At 35.4% G+C, this 14624-nt stretch overlaps 1 protein-coding gene across 4 annotated transcripts in view; it reads left to right on the forward strand.

The window, feature by feature from the left end:
* USP53 (ubiquitin specific peptidase 53) overlaps positions 1 to 14624 on the forward strand; it is a 62806-nt gene that overhangs the window by 41845 nt on the left and 6337 nt on the right. For all 4 annotated transcript variants that reach the window (XM_035030338.1, XM_035030339.1, XM_035030340.1 and 1 more), the window contains 5 exons: positions 4584 to 4746; positions 5328 to 5480; positions 6795 to 6941; positions 7998 to 8736; positions 9820 to 9896. In XM_035030338.1, the coding sequence (XP_034886229.1) occupies positions 4584 to 4746; positions 5328 to 5480; positions 6795 to 6941; positions 7998 to 8736; positions 9820 to 9896 (1279 nt within the window). The remainder of the gene's footprint in view (positions 1 to 4583; positions 4747 to 5327; positions 5481 to 6794; positions 6942 to 7997; positions 8737 to 9819; positions 9897 to 14624) is intronic.

Below are 14624 nucleotides of genomic sequence, written 5' to 3' on the forward strand. Positions count from 1 at the left end.
GCTCTATGTAGAAAACCTAAAAGACTCCACTACAAAAATTGCCTGAACTGATACACAAATTCAGTAAAGTCACAGGATACAAAATGTACAGAAATCTGTAGTATTTCTACATACCAATAATGAAGCAGCAGAAAGAGAAATCAAGAAATCAATCCCATTTATAATTGCACCCAAAACTATAAAATATATAGGAATAAACATAAGCAAAGAGATGAAAGACCTGTACTCTGAAAACTATAAAACACACATGAAAGAAATTGAAGATGATGACAGAAATGGAAGAACATTCCATGCTCATGGAAAGACAATATTGTTAAAATGTCCATACTACCCAAAGCAATCTACACATTTAATGCAACCCCTATCAAAATACCACCAGCATTTTTCACAGAGCTGGAACAAACAATCCTAAAATTTGTATGGAACCACAAAAGACCCCAAATAGCCAAAGCAACTTTGAAAAAGAAAAGCAAAGCTGGACACATCACAATTCTGGACTTCAAGTTATAATACTTGAAGTTATTTTACAAAGCTGTGGTGGTCAAAACAATATGGTACTGGCACAAAAATAGACATAGATCACTGCAACAGGATAGAAACTCAGAATGGAACTCACAACTATATGGTTAATTAATCTTTGACAGAGCAGGAAAGAATATGCAATGGGAAAAAGACAGTCTCTTCAACAAATGGTGTTGGGAGAAGTGGACAGCAACATACAGAAGAATGAAACTGGACCACTTACATCATACAAAAATTAAAAATGGATTAAAGACCTAAATAAGAGACTTGAAAGCATAAAAATCCTAGAGGAAAACACAGGCAGTAACCTCTTTGACATCAGTCATAGCAACTTCCTTCTACATATGTCTCCTGAGGCAAGGGAAACAAAAGCAAAACTAATGGGACTTCATCTAAATAAAAAGCTGTACAGCAAAGGAAACGGTCAATAAAACTAAAAGGCAGCCTACAGAATGGGAGAAGATATTTGCAAATGACATAGCTGATAATGGGTTGGTATCCAAAATGTATGAAGAATTTATAAGACTTACCACCTGAAAAAATGAATAATCCAATTAAAAAATGAGCAGAAGACATGAGCATTTCTCCAAAGAAGTCATACAGATGATCAATAGACACATGAAGAGATGCTCAACATCACTGATCAGCAGGGAAATACAAATCAAAACTACAATGAGATATCACCCCACACATGTCAGAATGGCTAAAATCAACAACTAGGAAACAACAGATGTCAGTGAGGATGTGGAAGAAGGGGAACCCTCTTGCACCGTTGGTGGTAATGCAAACTGGTACACCCACTCTGGAAAAGTGTGGAGGTTCCTCAAAAAGTTAAAAATAGAACTACCCTATGATCCAGCATTGCACTACTAGGTATTTAGCCAAAGAATACAAAAATACTAATTCAAAGGGATACGTGCACCGCAATGTTTGTAGCAGCATTATCAACAACAGCCAAATTATGGGAACAGCCCAAATGTCCATCGACTGATGAATGGATAAAGAAGTAGTAGGGTGGATGTATGCATGCATGCAATGGAATATACATGTACAGCCATAAAAAATGAAATCTTGCCGTTTCCAATGACATGGATGGAGCTGGAGAGTATTATCCTAAGTGAAGTAAGTCAGAGACAAATACCATATGATTTCACTCATATGTGGAACTTAAGTAGAAACAAACAAACAAAGGGAAAAAGAGAGAGAGGCAAAGCAAGAAACAGACTCTTAACTGTAGAGAACAAACTGATGGTTATAAGAGGGGAGGGGAGTGGGGGATGGGTGAAATAAGTGATGGGGACAAAGGAGTGTACTTGTGATGAGCACCAGGTGTTGTGTAGAAATGTTGAATCACTAAATTATGTACCTGAAACTAACACTGTATGTTAACTAGCTGGAATTTAAATAAAAACTTAAAAAAAATTAAATTACATAAACTAACACACACACACACACACGAAATATGCTCATAATAGATATGTGACTTGCCTAGCATTTTCCTTATGATTCTAATCCAGAAATGGAGGTAGAGAAAAGGAGAGAATAAGCACTCCCAGGCAAACTGTGACATGTAAAATTTAACTTGAAAACCTCCACATCCCTTTTCTTCTTCCTTTTCCCCAACCATGATGTGTCCCTCTCCCTGAGAGCTCCTGTCCCCTATGACTCCACAACAGTTGATGCTCTGCTCCAGAAAGAGTTTAATAGGTTTATTTCCAGGGTGCTTTTGTTTGTTTGTTTGTTTGTTTTTTTGGTGTTTTGGCTCTATCAAAATTTTTTTTTAGCAGCAAGGCCAAATGAAAGGAAAATTGGTGGGTCCAGGAAGTCCTACAGAGAGCTACCAAGGTCACACCATACTGTAGTTGGTCACCTTACATACCTTTAAAGAAAGTCATGAGAAAAGTAAATCTGACCCAGGTGTCTTAATATTAGCAAAGAAACTCAACAGTAGTGTCACAAGGACTGGTAGGAGGAGGACTTCTCAAGGCTCATGTAGCTGTGAGTGACTCCACCACCTTGAGTGACTCCTGGGTCTTTGGATGTACATACTGCATAGTGCCCTGGTGGCTCATGGGAATGCATGAAGGGCCGTCTGGAGGGCTGGCCTGACAAGGTGAGAGGAGTACTCCCAGTATCATTCTTGCCTCACAGTCAGTCAGGAGAATCCCCTCAGGGGCCTCCCTTCTCTCCTGTGATACGAAGTGCAGTTTGTTTTGCCTTGTCGGCTCGTGAACCTTTGTAATACACATCAGGAGCTGAGTAGCCAGAGCAGCTAGAAGAAGGCAAACAGCTACTTACCATAGGAAGAGAGCAGGCATGGAAAGAAGAAAATAGTGAGAGACACGAGAGCCTTCCAAGTCTGAGTTTGTCAAACAAGGTCTTTTTGGAGTTTGGGATGAAAGAGAATCCAGCCGTAGGTGTGAAAGAAGGAAAGCGCAAAATGAAAAAAAAAAAGAATCGCAAGGTTTTTGTGTGCATGCATTATTAGTTGTAATTCCTTTTTTTTTTTTTTTTTGCATAACTAAAATAAAGGTTTAGTTTTCTATTAAATAAAAATTCGGGAATTTAAAAAATCTGTGGGCTCAGTGTGCAAGAACCCAAGAGTGGAAAATCATAGGAAGCTGAGTCCCTGCCCTTAAAAAATGATACTCAGTAAACTATTAGGTATAAAGTAAATACAAATTCAGTTCACAATAAGATTCTATTACTCATGTGTTAGAATAGCTAAAATTAAAAAGACTGACCATTCTAAGAGTTGGTGAAGATGTGGAATAGCTAGATCTTTCACAGAAGACTGATGGAAATGCAAAATGAACAGTCATTTTAGAAAACTGTTTATCAAATTCTTACAAATTTAAAAATGTACTTCCATAGATACTAGTAATTCCACTCCTATAAAAACATTGTGGGGTGCCTGGGTGGCTCAGTCGGTTGAGCGACTGCCTTCGGCTCAGGTCATGATCCTGGAGTCCCGGGATCGAGTCCCGCATCGGGCTCCCTGCTCGGCGGGGAGTCTGCTTCTCCCTCTGACCCTCCTCCCTCTCATGCTCTCTGTCTCTCATTCTCTCTCTCTCACAAATAAATAAAATCTTAAAAAAAAAAAAAAAAAGATAACCTTTAAAAAAAAAAAAATTATGTCCACACAAAACTTGTACTTGAATGTTTATAGTAGTTTTGTTCATAATAACCAAAACTGGAAACAACTCAAATGTCCATCAACGGTGAATGGATAAACTGTGGTATAACCATTCAATGGAATATAATACTTAATGGTAACCTTTAAAGAGCAGAAGTTATTAATTTATTTTGATATGAAGCCCATTTTATAACTTTTTTCTTCTGTGGTTTGATATCCTTTTTTTATTTTTCTGAAAGAGAGTGTGTGTGTGCATGTGCAAAAGTGGGGGGAGGGACAGAAGGAAAGGGAGAAAGAATCTCAAGCAGGCTCCACACTCATTGCAGAGCCCTTGACCCCATGATCCCCAGGTCATGACCTGAGCTGAAACCAAGAGTCGGATTCTCAACCAACTGAGCCCTCTAATCGCCCCTGTTTGATGTCCTAAGAAATCTTTACCTTCTCCTAGGTTAAGATTTTCTCCTTTGTTTTTTCCTATAAACTTTAAGTTTTTGTGTGACTCATTCTGATTTAATTGTTGTGTTTTATGTGTAGTGGTGTCAAAGTTCATTTTTTCATACGGCCATCCAGTTGTTCCAGCCCCTTGTTGAATAGAATCTTATATTTCTCCATTAAATTAACCTTTAAATCTTTGTCAAAAGTCAGTCAACCACATACATAAAAAAGCTTTTTAAAATTTGTTAGTCTAAATCTTGATATAGTAAGTGTACGATTTTGCTCAACTTTTCAATGATAACATTTAAAAGATGTTTATTAGACGAGTTTAAGACAAAAGTAATCATATAATATGATGAACAATTGAACTGCTAGTGTCTGAATTCTTTAAATTTTTTTAATATACAAATTTAGTCTCTGCTATTCAAATATATAACACATTGATTACAAGATTTTGTTTTGTTTTTGTTCATTGTGGGTTTTTTTAAAGGTTGGGACTAGATGGAAGGATGTGGTCTCCAAATGTATCCGATGCCATTTCCAGCCACTGCTTTTGTTTTACGCAAACCCAGATGGCACAGCAGTTTCTACTGAAGATGCACTTAGGCAGGTCATCAACTGGTCACATTATAAATCCGTTGCAGAAAATATGGGTAATTTTTAAAAGTTCTTTTTAGTGTTCTTTATAGTATCATAGTCATACTAAGTATTAATATAGTGAAGATAAAATGAATTTTGAGGATAATTTCAAAATTCAGTTTCAGTAAAGCAGAATTCAGGAAAATTCTTACTTGGAGTTAATCTTTATAAGGAAGCCTTTCCCCACCAGTGGCCTCCAAAGCACCCTCAGGCGCCACCCACTTCTGTGGTCACACAAGCACAGAAGGGGATACTTGACTGGAAGCTCTTTCTAGCAGTAAAAATTGAGAGTTAAAGTGAGTTATACCCTGAAAAAGTCCAAAGGAGCCAGGCCATTTTTGGATGCATTACAAAGCAGATAGAAATCCTTTAAAAATGTCAGTCCTTTGAGTTTATAAGCAGTTATCCACAATACTAAAAATGATTCAGGGGAGCTTGGCTGGCTTGGTCAGTGGAACATGACTCGATCTCAGGGTTGTGAGCTCGAGCTCCACACTGGGTGTAGAAATTGCTTAAAAAAAAAAAAAAAATTCAAACTTCTTTTCTTCTGGTGGGGAGGAGGATGGGAATAATACGTTTTTGTTTGTCTTTTAAGGATGTGAAAAGCCCTCAATTTATAAATCAGATAATTCAAAAGAAAATGGATTTGGTGATCAGGCAAAACAAAGAGAAAATCAGAAATTTCATACAGATAATACATCATCATTTAATCGGAGCCACATTCAGACAAGTGACGGTAGAGGACAAGGTATGTGTTTATTGTTATTTTCACATTGTCCCTGAGTGATTACGTTTCCCCCTTTCCTCTTTACTGAATCTGTGATTTCTGGTAAGTACCGTAGAAAAGGAGGGTGCTTAACTAACTTTGCTTGGCCATGAAGAGAAAATAACAACTAGATAGCAAAATTTTGTCTTTTACGCATTTCTCTCAGACTTCTAGTTTGATCTGAACAGTTGGACTCGACTACTGTTTGGGTTCCTCCATACACTCAGAGCTGTAGTAGGCTTGAGGCAATCTGGACAGTTACCAAAGAAAGTCAGAATATGGCCTTCTAGGAGTTAATTATTAACTTGGAGAGGAAAAACATGAGTTAATAATTTGGCACATATGCTAAATTTAAATTTACCATTAGTGAATGCAACAGTAGGATTTCAAAGTTATTATAGTTGTACTTTATACTTAAGCTCATTTTTATTCAACTCTGTCTTGTTATTGTCATCTCACAACTTTAATTTTCACAAACCAAGTTCTGTGACTTGGGTCCAAAATAAGACATTGCAGCATGGTGTGTATAGTTATGGTTTAGAAATTTATTGAACTCTGAGTAGGTTGATGTTCAGGATGATTTTATAAGCGGCTTTAAAATGCATTAATGAAATAATGTCTAGCCATAAAAGTAACCCATTTAATCAAGGGTGGTAGGATCCAGAATTAACAATTGTCATCAACAAAGAATTACAATAAATGCTTTTAAAAGTTCTTAATGGAACTATACCTTTTACCCTCTGTATTGTCATACTCTTAGATTAAGCTGTTTGTCAAAAGAGAACTACTTTTAAGCCCAGAAACTGTGTATGTGATTACAAACACACACATTAGAACCAGACAACTTGGGTTCGTAATCCTGGTTCTACATTTACAAGCTCTGTGAACTTGGGCAAGTTTTCAACTTCTCTGTGCCTCAGTTTCCTAATCCACAATGGAGGCGGTAATTGTACCCACCTCAAAGAATTAAATGAGTTAAGACTTATAATAGTGTCTGACACATAGTGACCACTCAGTTACCTTTAGCTTTTATTATTTCAATACAAGATCTCTTTTTTCCTTTTACACTAGCTTTAGGAGCAATACAAGAAGTTTTAAAAGCCAACATGCATCTCCAGTGTCAGAATAAATCACATTGAGTTTTTTGGTTAAACATAAAAAAATGAGTTCATTGTATACTTTATATTTTGTTTTTAACATATAGCATCTTAAAATTTTTATATAGTTCAATTTGTACTTTTGTTGAGCAATTTGAAAAATGATCTATATCATTTATAAGAATGATTTCTTCTACAGTTAAGTCAAGTCACAGTGATCAAAGGGAAAAAATAAAAGACATTTCCAGAGAATGTGCTTTAAAAGCCATTGAACAGAGAAACTTACTTTCCTCACAAAGGAAAGATTTGGAGAGGGGACAAAGAAAAGATTTGGGCCGACATAAAGGTAAGTTAGAGCTAATAGTGTTCATTTGAAAAGGAGTTGCTAAAATCCTATTTTTAAACCAAATTTTATAACTTTAATACAACTTAATATAATTCATTTATATTTATTATATATATTTGTTTACATGTTATGTTATATATCTCAATATTATTTCTTTAATACACCTATTAAATCTATAAATATAAAACTTTTCTGGTTCTTATTTAATTCTGGCCTGGAATACCTGTGCTTTTTCTAATGTTTTAACTTTCCTTTTAATTATAAATTCAATTCACCCATATGGTACAGTCAAATAAGAAGGAAGGTTATAAAATTAAGTGAGAAGAGCAGCCCCTCACCTTCCCTCTGTTTCACTGTTAATAGTGTGCAGTTCATTATGAGCATGTCTTACTCTTTATGGCTTTATTCTCTTTTCTTAAGGACATACCACAATTTAAATGATAAACTTGCTAGACTTTAAAACTTGATTTAAGATTTTTGCTGCAGTGATATCCTTTTACATATACCTTTGTGTCCTTTTTTGTGTATAGCCGGAGCATAAAATTATTTCAGGAGAATTGCTGGGTTGAGGTGTGTTTATTCTTAATTTTGATGGATGTGGCTCAGTTGCTCTCCTAAAAGACTGAACCAGTCTGCACTCCCACTGACTGTGATTAGATGTCTGCTTCTTCACATTCTTATCAGCAGTTGGCTTAACAAACTTTAAATCTTTACCAGTATAAGAGATGGAAAGTACTTTTATTATTATGACTTTCATTAATGATGAGTGAGATAGAATACTGGCTTTTTTTTTTTTAAAGCTTTAACTATGATCTACTATAGAGGTCATTTTCTAAAATCAGTATATAACTACTTACCTTATAAATGCCTCTCATTAAGCATAGAGAATGAGGAAAACACTTTTCAATGTCAAATCACAATGTGAGATAATATAAATCTTATAATTATTATTCACTTACTACTGCTTAACATTTCTTCTCAAACAAGGTATTTGGCTTGTAACTAAGAAATGTCTCTGAAGAGTATTCATTTGTATCTTTATTTAATTATTTAAAGATTTGGTTGATGAAGACCTTCCACATTTCAAGTCTGGATCACCTCCTGCCCCAAATGGCTTTAGACAATATGGAAACCCACATCTCTATCATAGTCAAGGAAAAGGACCATGTAAACATGACCGAGTTGCCCATCAGAGTCGAGCTTCTGCACAAACACTGAGTTCAAGTAAATCCCAGATTCTTGCCCCAGGAGAGAAAGTAACTGGCAAAGTTAAGAGTGACAGTGGCACTGGATATGATACAGACAGCAGCCAAGATTCTAGGGATAAAGGAAGCACCTATAGTGGCAGCAGTAAAAGCCGGACCCGAGGTTGGAAACCTATGAGAGAAACGTTAAATGTTGATAGTATTTTTAATGAAAGTGAAAAAAGGCAGCATAGTCCAAGACATAAATCAAGTATCAGTAACAAACCTAAATGTAGCAAAGATCAGAGTTTTAACAACTGGCCAAAAGAAAACCCAAAGCAAAAATGTTTAATGACCATATATGAAGATGATATGAAGCAGGAAATAGGAAGCAGGAGTTCCCTTGAATCTAACGGAAAAGGAGCAGAGAAAAATAAAGGCCTCAAAGAGACTAAAGTTCATGGTGACAACTGGCAGATGCAAAGGACCGAGTCTGGATATGAAAGTAGTGATCATGTCAGTAATGGATCAGCTAATTTGGATTCACCTGTTATCGATGGAAATGGTACAGTAACGGATATCAGTGGTGTTAAAGAAACAGTATCCTGCAGGTAATGCACAAATTCAATGAATGATTTCCCCCCATCATTCTCTCCTGTTATGTGAAGTAATTTCAAAGTCTGGGGTCAATTAAGTGGGAAAGAGCTTGACTTCAGAATGAAGAGACCTCTGGGATATTACAGGTTATTTGATAGTTCAGGTTTCTGTTTTTAATAGTTATTTCCTGATTCCAAAAATATTTTTAGGAAATTTTAAAAGTACAGAAATACATTATTATTGTTGCCACTGATAACTGTTAATACATACTACAGGTTTTAAAGCATAGATTTAAATTGGTGGCATCGCAGTCATTAAGCTAATTATTTAATTCTTCAGTCTATTTAATGTTCATTATCCCATCTCTAGTATCTGTAACTCAGAGCTGGGAATATTTTCTACTTTCACAGCCAGTTCCATGGTAGAGAGATTTTTTCCTTTAGCAAATATAAAAGAATGCAGCCAAATAACTAAGTCTGTGTTCAATTAATTTTTAATTAATTCTGAATATATTTGTATGTTACTGTTAGCAGTACATTTGCCCTTTTCTGTGTAACCTCTAAAGCATGTCCACAGCTTAATTGGCTGATTTCTTACATCAGTCTAGCCACAATTTCTGCTTTTAATCCACCTAAAACATCTTAATTTGTTATTAGCTGGTGTTTTATCACATTTATTATTAAAAAGCCAGATTTGCAAAAATCAACTGCTTGTATTTTATTAAAATAATCATTGCAATAAAGACTTCAGAAAACTTTTTTATTTGGCAGGATAATTTCATAACACATCTTGGAAAGGGGTAGCCTATGGTAGTAGAAAGATCAGGACTTTGCAACCAGATAGACTTGGATCTTAAGTATTGGGCAAATTAATTTGACTTTGACAGCCTTAATTGCCTTTTGTAAAATGAGGATGATAACTACTTTTAAGTGTTGCTGTGGCAATGTAAATTAAATAATGCACATTAATTCCCTAGAACAACACATGTCATATAATTGCTTAACAAATGTTATTTCCTTTCTTTTTCTTAGATTCTAACTAAAATAATAATTCATGATAGCTGATGTATTTGATGTATGTTTTCTTCTGTTTTCTAGTGACCAGGTAAAGACAAACAACCTAAATATAGAATGTGTCAGCTCTTCCTCCCAACAGAGCAAAAACTACTTAGAAGGTAAAATTTTATTTACATATATTGTAATAGTAGCTATAAAGAATAAATTGTGGTAATAAGAGTAAAGAAGCTAGGAACAGTCCTGTTACTGATAAGATTATGAGTAATGAGGATGGAAGTTAAGAGTTCATGCTTTTAAAGGCTTTGAAAGGATGGGAATAGCTACTTCAGGGAACTGGCAAAGAGGGGAGTGTCAGTCAGGATAGGCTAGGTTCTAGGCTACGCAGTGGTAACAACTTCAAAATCTCAGTGTATCAACACACATTTGATTTTTGCTGATGATATATGACCAGTGAAGGCCCGAATGGAGTCTCTTCCTAGAAATCACTCAGTGCCCCAGGCTAATGAGACTCCATCTCCATAGATGCTTCTCTGAACCTTGCAGTATTGTGGGGAGAGGATATTGAGGGAGGACACAACAGTCACTTAAAACTTCAACCCAGAAGTGATACATGTATTCCCCTCAAATCTCATTGGCTGAGGCAAGTCTTACAGACAAGCCTAATTTCAAAGAGGGTGGAAAAGTAGTCTTACCTGTGCCTGGAAGGTGAACTGAAATGTGTGTGGACAGTCCTAATGTCTGCCACAGGAGTTAGGGACAGGATAGAAAAATGGATAAGCAGCCTGTTGGAAAAGTTCAGTTTGGAAAGAGTAAATATATTAATGGGGTGGCATTATTATAGGTGATCCATTACCCACACAAAACAGCCCAGAAACAAAATTAGATGTTTCAATGTATATCGAATTCAGGGCTGCTAATGAGAGGATATACCTGAAGGATTTGGGGGAGAAGGATCAAGGAAAAGGATGAGCAAGGGGATTATTGAGGTTGCAATCAAAAACAGTATTTTCAAATGTTAGAATTCAGAGGATTAGAAGAGATACAATTTTTCACAATAAAAAATAGCCATGAAGAACAAATTTTAAGGTTTGTTTTTAATCTTTATCATTCTTAAGGCTTTTGTAGAGATTATTTCAAGGTTACAGACTTTGAGTATGATTAAATGTTAAATCATTTTGTTTTTATCAAGTGGTATAATATCAGAAGGAAACACTTATATTAAGGAAATAACCTTCCTTTCCTATATAAAATGTCTCGCCTCTTTTAAAAATCTGATAAAAGTCTGGTAAGCAAGTATTACAGGAAACAGTAAAGGGCTGGCCAGAAATCAACAGCAGAAGTCGGTGAAATTGAACAATAACCACAAGTTCAGTGCTTTTTACAAAACGATGCTTGCTTCCTGATAGTAATAAAAACATAACGTCATAGAGATTTTGATGGTCAAGAATGCATTGCTATAAGAGCTTCGCAGCGGTTTTCCCCATTTAATACGAAAGAGTATGTATGTAACCTACTTAAAAATATTTTTTTATTGTGGAAAAAAAGATATTTTTTATTGTGGTAAAGTACACATAACAAAATTTGCCATTCTAACCATTTTTAAGTGACAGTTCAGTGGTATTAAGAACATTCACATAGTTGTACAACCATCACTACCATCCACCTCCAGGTCTCTTCCAACTTCTCAGACTGAAATTCTGTACCCATTAAACAGTTCTCTATTTCCCCCTCTCTCCCAGCCCCCAGTAATTACCATTCTACTTTCTGTCTCTATGAATTTGACTACTCTGGGTACCTCAGATAAATGGAATCATACAATACTTGTTTTTTGTGACTGGCTTATTTCACTTAACATAATGTCTTCAGAGTTCATCCATGTTGTGGCATATGTCAGAATTGCATTCCTTTTTAAGGCTGGATAATGTTATGTTGTGTGATACAACACATTATGTTTATCCATTCATCTGTTGATGGACATTTGGGTTGTTCCTATCTTTTGGCTATAATGAGTAATGCTCCTATGAACATTGGTGTACAAATACCTGAGAATTCCTGCTTTCATTTCTTTTGAGTATATACCCAGAAGTGCAATTGTGGGATTCTGTGGTAATTATGTGTTTAATTTTTTGAGGAACCGCCACACTGTTTTCAACAGCTGCTACACTATTTTACATTCCCACCAGCAATGCACAAGCATTCCAACTTCTCCATATTTTCACCAACATTTGGTGTTTTCTGGGGTTTTGTTTTGATAATTATCATCTAATCACTAATAAGTGTGCAGTGGTTTCTTACTGTGGTTTTGTGTAACCCACTTATTTGACCACATAAATTACATTATGTCAAAATTATTTCTTATTTAATTAATGTCAAAGCCTACCATAGTTCTTTAAGCTGTCTTTGCCTTGAGAATCTTTGTTAATGCTCCTGCCTAATGGTGTCTCTATGTATTCCCCTCCCCAACCCTTTGAGAACATGTTAAAGTAGTACAGGAATTTTTTTTCCCAAGCCAAAAACATACCCTGTGTGGATTTTTGTTTTTGGTAAGGCATAATTTAATTTAATTCTTTGTGATTTGCACACTTATATTATTGGCCTGAAGAATCACTTTCTGTAAGTAGCTAACAGATTTAGAAAGTTAAGGAGCTTTAGAAATTTTTTTATTTTCATATTTTGTTTGATATTTAAGTGAGTTTTTTAATACAATCCAAACAAATTTGTTTGATGTCAGAGAACTAAAAATCTATAGTTGTGCCATCGTAATTATTTCTTGGTATTTTTTCATTGACAAAGATATGTAGATTTCTCTGCCTATGTCATTATGGGTTCTGCTCCCTAAAGCTATTATTTGGGAACATTGTTGAAATTTCACAGTGCCATTTAGATTATTTTAGCTCCTCTTTTAAAATGGGTCACTGATTAGGAGAATTTCAAATGCCTTAAATTACATTCAAGACAGACTTTATATGTTCAAAAGTACATGGTTGGGAGAAAGTATCACATATTGTAAGAATACAGGTAGTTTGGTCTATGCAAGGCTGAGTGCGTTTGTGGAAATTATGAGATAATAGGTAGAGGGTGGACAGAAGCCAAATCATGATGAAACTTTTATGCTATTTTTAAATCCTACAGTAAGTGGAAAGGCACCAGAGGACAAGGAGAGGAATATATTCCAGTTGGCATTTTAGAAAGACTGGTGGCAATGTAGAGGGTGAATTTGGGGCAGTGAGAGAAACATTAGTTAGATGACTGTTTGAACAGCCTGGAGAGAAAAGGTGGGGGCATAAACTAAGGCAGTACCAGTATCACAAAAGAAGATTTGGGAGTTTATAAGAATGTGTAGACAATGGAGTCAGTTTTTATAACAAATGTGCAAAAGGGAGGAAAAGGAGGAAGCTGGGGATAGCTGTTATCTGAGACTTGTGTAAGTAGATACACCATTTACCAAATCAAAGAATATAAGAAGAAGAAACAACTTTTGGGGGATGAGAGGAGACGCCAAATTTATTTTTGGATTTGTTTATCATCTAGGTAAATAAATTTTTCAGGCAGTTAAGGACATATGTCTACAACTCAGGAGAGATGATATATTTGGTAACCAGACGCATATATGGGAATTGAATGCCATAGGCGTGGACTGCATCCTCAGGAAAACTGGAGACAAAGGAAAAAACCTGGGATTTGCTGAGTAAGAGAGATGAGCTAAGGATAGAGAGAAAGAGCAACTTTGGGAAAGTATGAGGAGTAGCTAAAAGGTATGAGAAAAAAGGAGAGAAGAGTATCAGAGGGAAACCAGGAAAATGGGGAGCTTCAAGAAGACAAGTTGCCACAGATTGAGCAGAATAAGGATAAAAAATGTGGATTTTTTTTTAAGGATTAAAAATTTGACTTAGCAGTTAGTAAGTCATTAGTGAAAGAGGAAAAGCAGTGTTAGAGGAACATTAGGAATGAAGCAAGCTTGAGGTAGGACTGAAGTATTTAGAAGTAAAGGGCCATGATGTTTGTAACTTAAAGTGCTTCAGAAAAAAATGTTAATGGGTGAATCTGGGTAAAGGGTTTACAGGTATTCTTTGTACTGGTTTTAATCTTTCAGTTTTTCTGGGCTTTTTAAAATTAGTTTCAAATAAAATGCCTTAGAAAATTACAGTACAATAAAAAGTTAATAAAAGAGAAGTAAAGAAATGTCTGTTCAAAGAAGCAGTACTTAGAGGAGAAAGAAGCAACCAAGAGCTTAGTTTTGCATTTATGTTACAGAGGGTAAGGAACTAATGATGTGAACAGGGCAAGAGAAAGGTGCTAAGAACTAGATCAGAATAGTAATTGATGGAGTAAGATCTCTGAAGGTAGAAGGAAAATGAAACAAAGAAGGTAAAGAGGCCAGTTAAAGTTTTGTGATTTTTCCAAAGCATTCAAATTTTATTAAAAACAGTTTTTTATTGTAAATCAGATCATTGATTAGATTACTGCTCTTGAATGTTTAAGCTTTGTAATTGTAATTTTACTGTTATATTTTGAAGTCTCCCTATGCAACAAGAGTGAAGATTACATTGTCTAGACCAGCAGTTTGGTTTTATTGCTACCTAAGCCTATTTTAAACATAGGTCATCTTTTCAGATGAAATATATGTTTTGATTTCTTGACTGTTGGGCTTTTTAAAAAAAATAAAGTATCAAAATTAGCATTATTAATTAAAGCTTCTTGCCTGATGTTAAGGTGTCTTCTGTGCCAAGTGTAAAAATCAGACTATTTTAGATTTGCAAAGAACCTGGAGCCAAAAGTCCCAGTAAAGATACATAGATGTCTATGTCAGCAGAAGAGAAAAATAACACATCTATTTTTAAGTTAGTTGGAATTCTGAAGTCAAACCACTTGGTTGAATGCCTGCC

The sequence above is a fragment of the Mirounga leonina genome, unplaced genomic scaffold, assembly GCF_011800145.1.
Source record: "Mirounga leonina isolate KUSES-001 unplaced genomic scaffold, KU_Mleo_1.0 Mir_357, whole genome shotgun sequence".
Lineage (NCBI taxonomy): Eukaryota > Metazoa > Chordata > Mammalia > Carnivora > Phocidae > Mirounga > Mirounga leonina.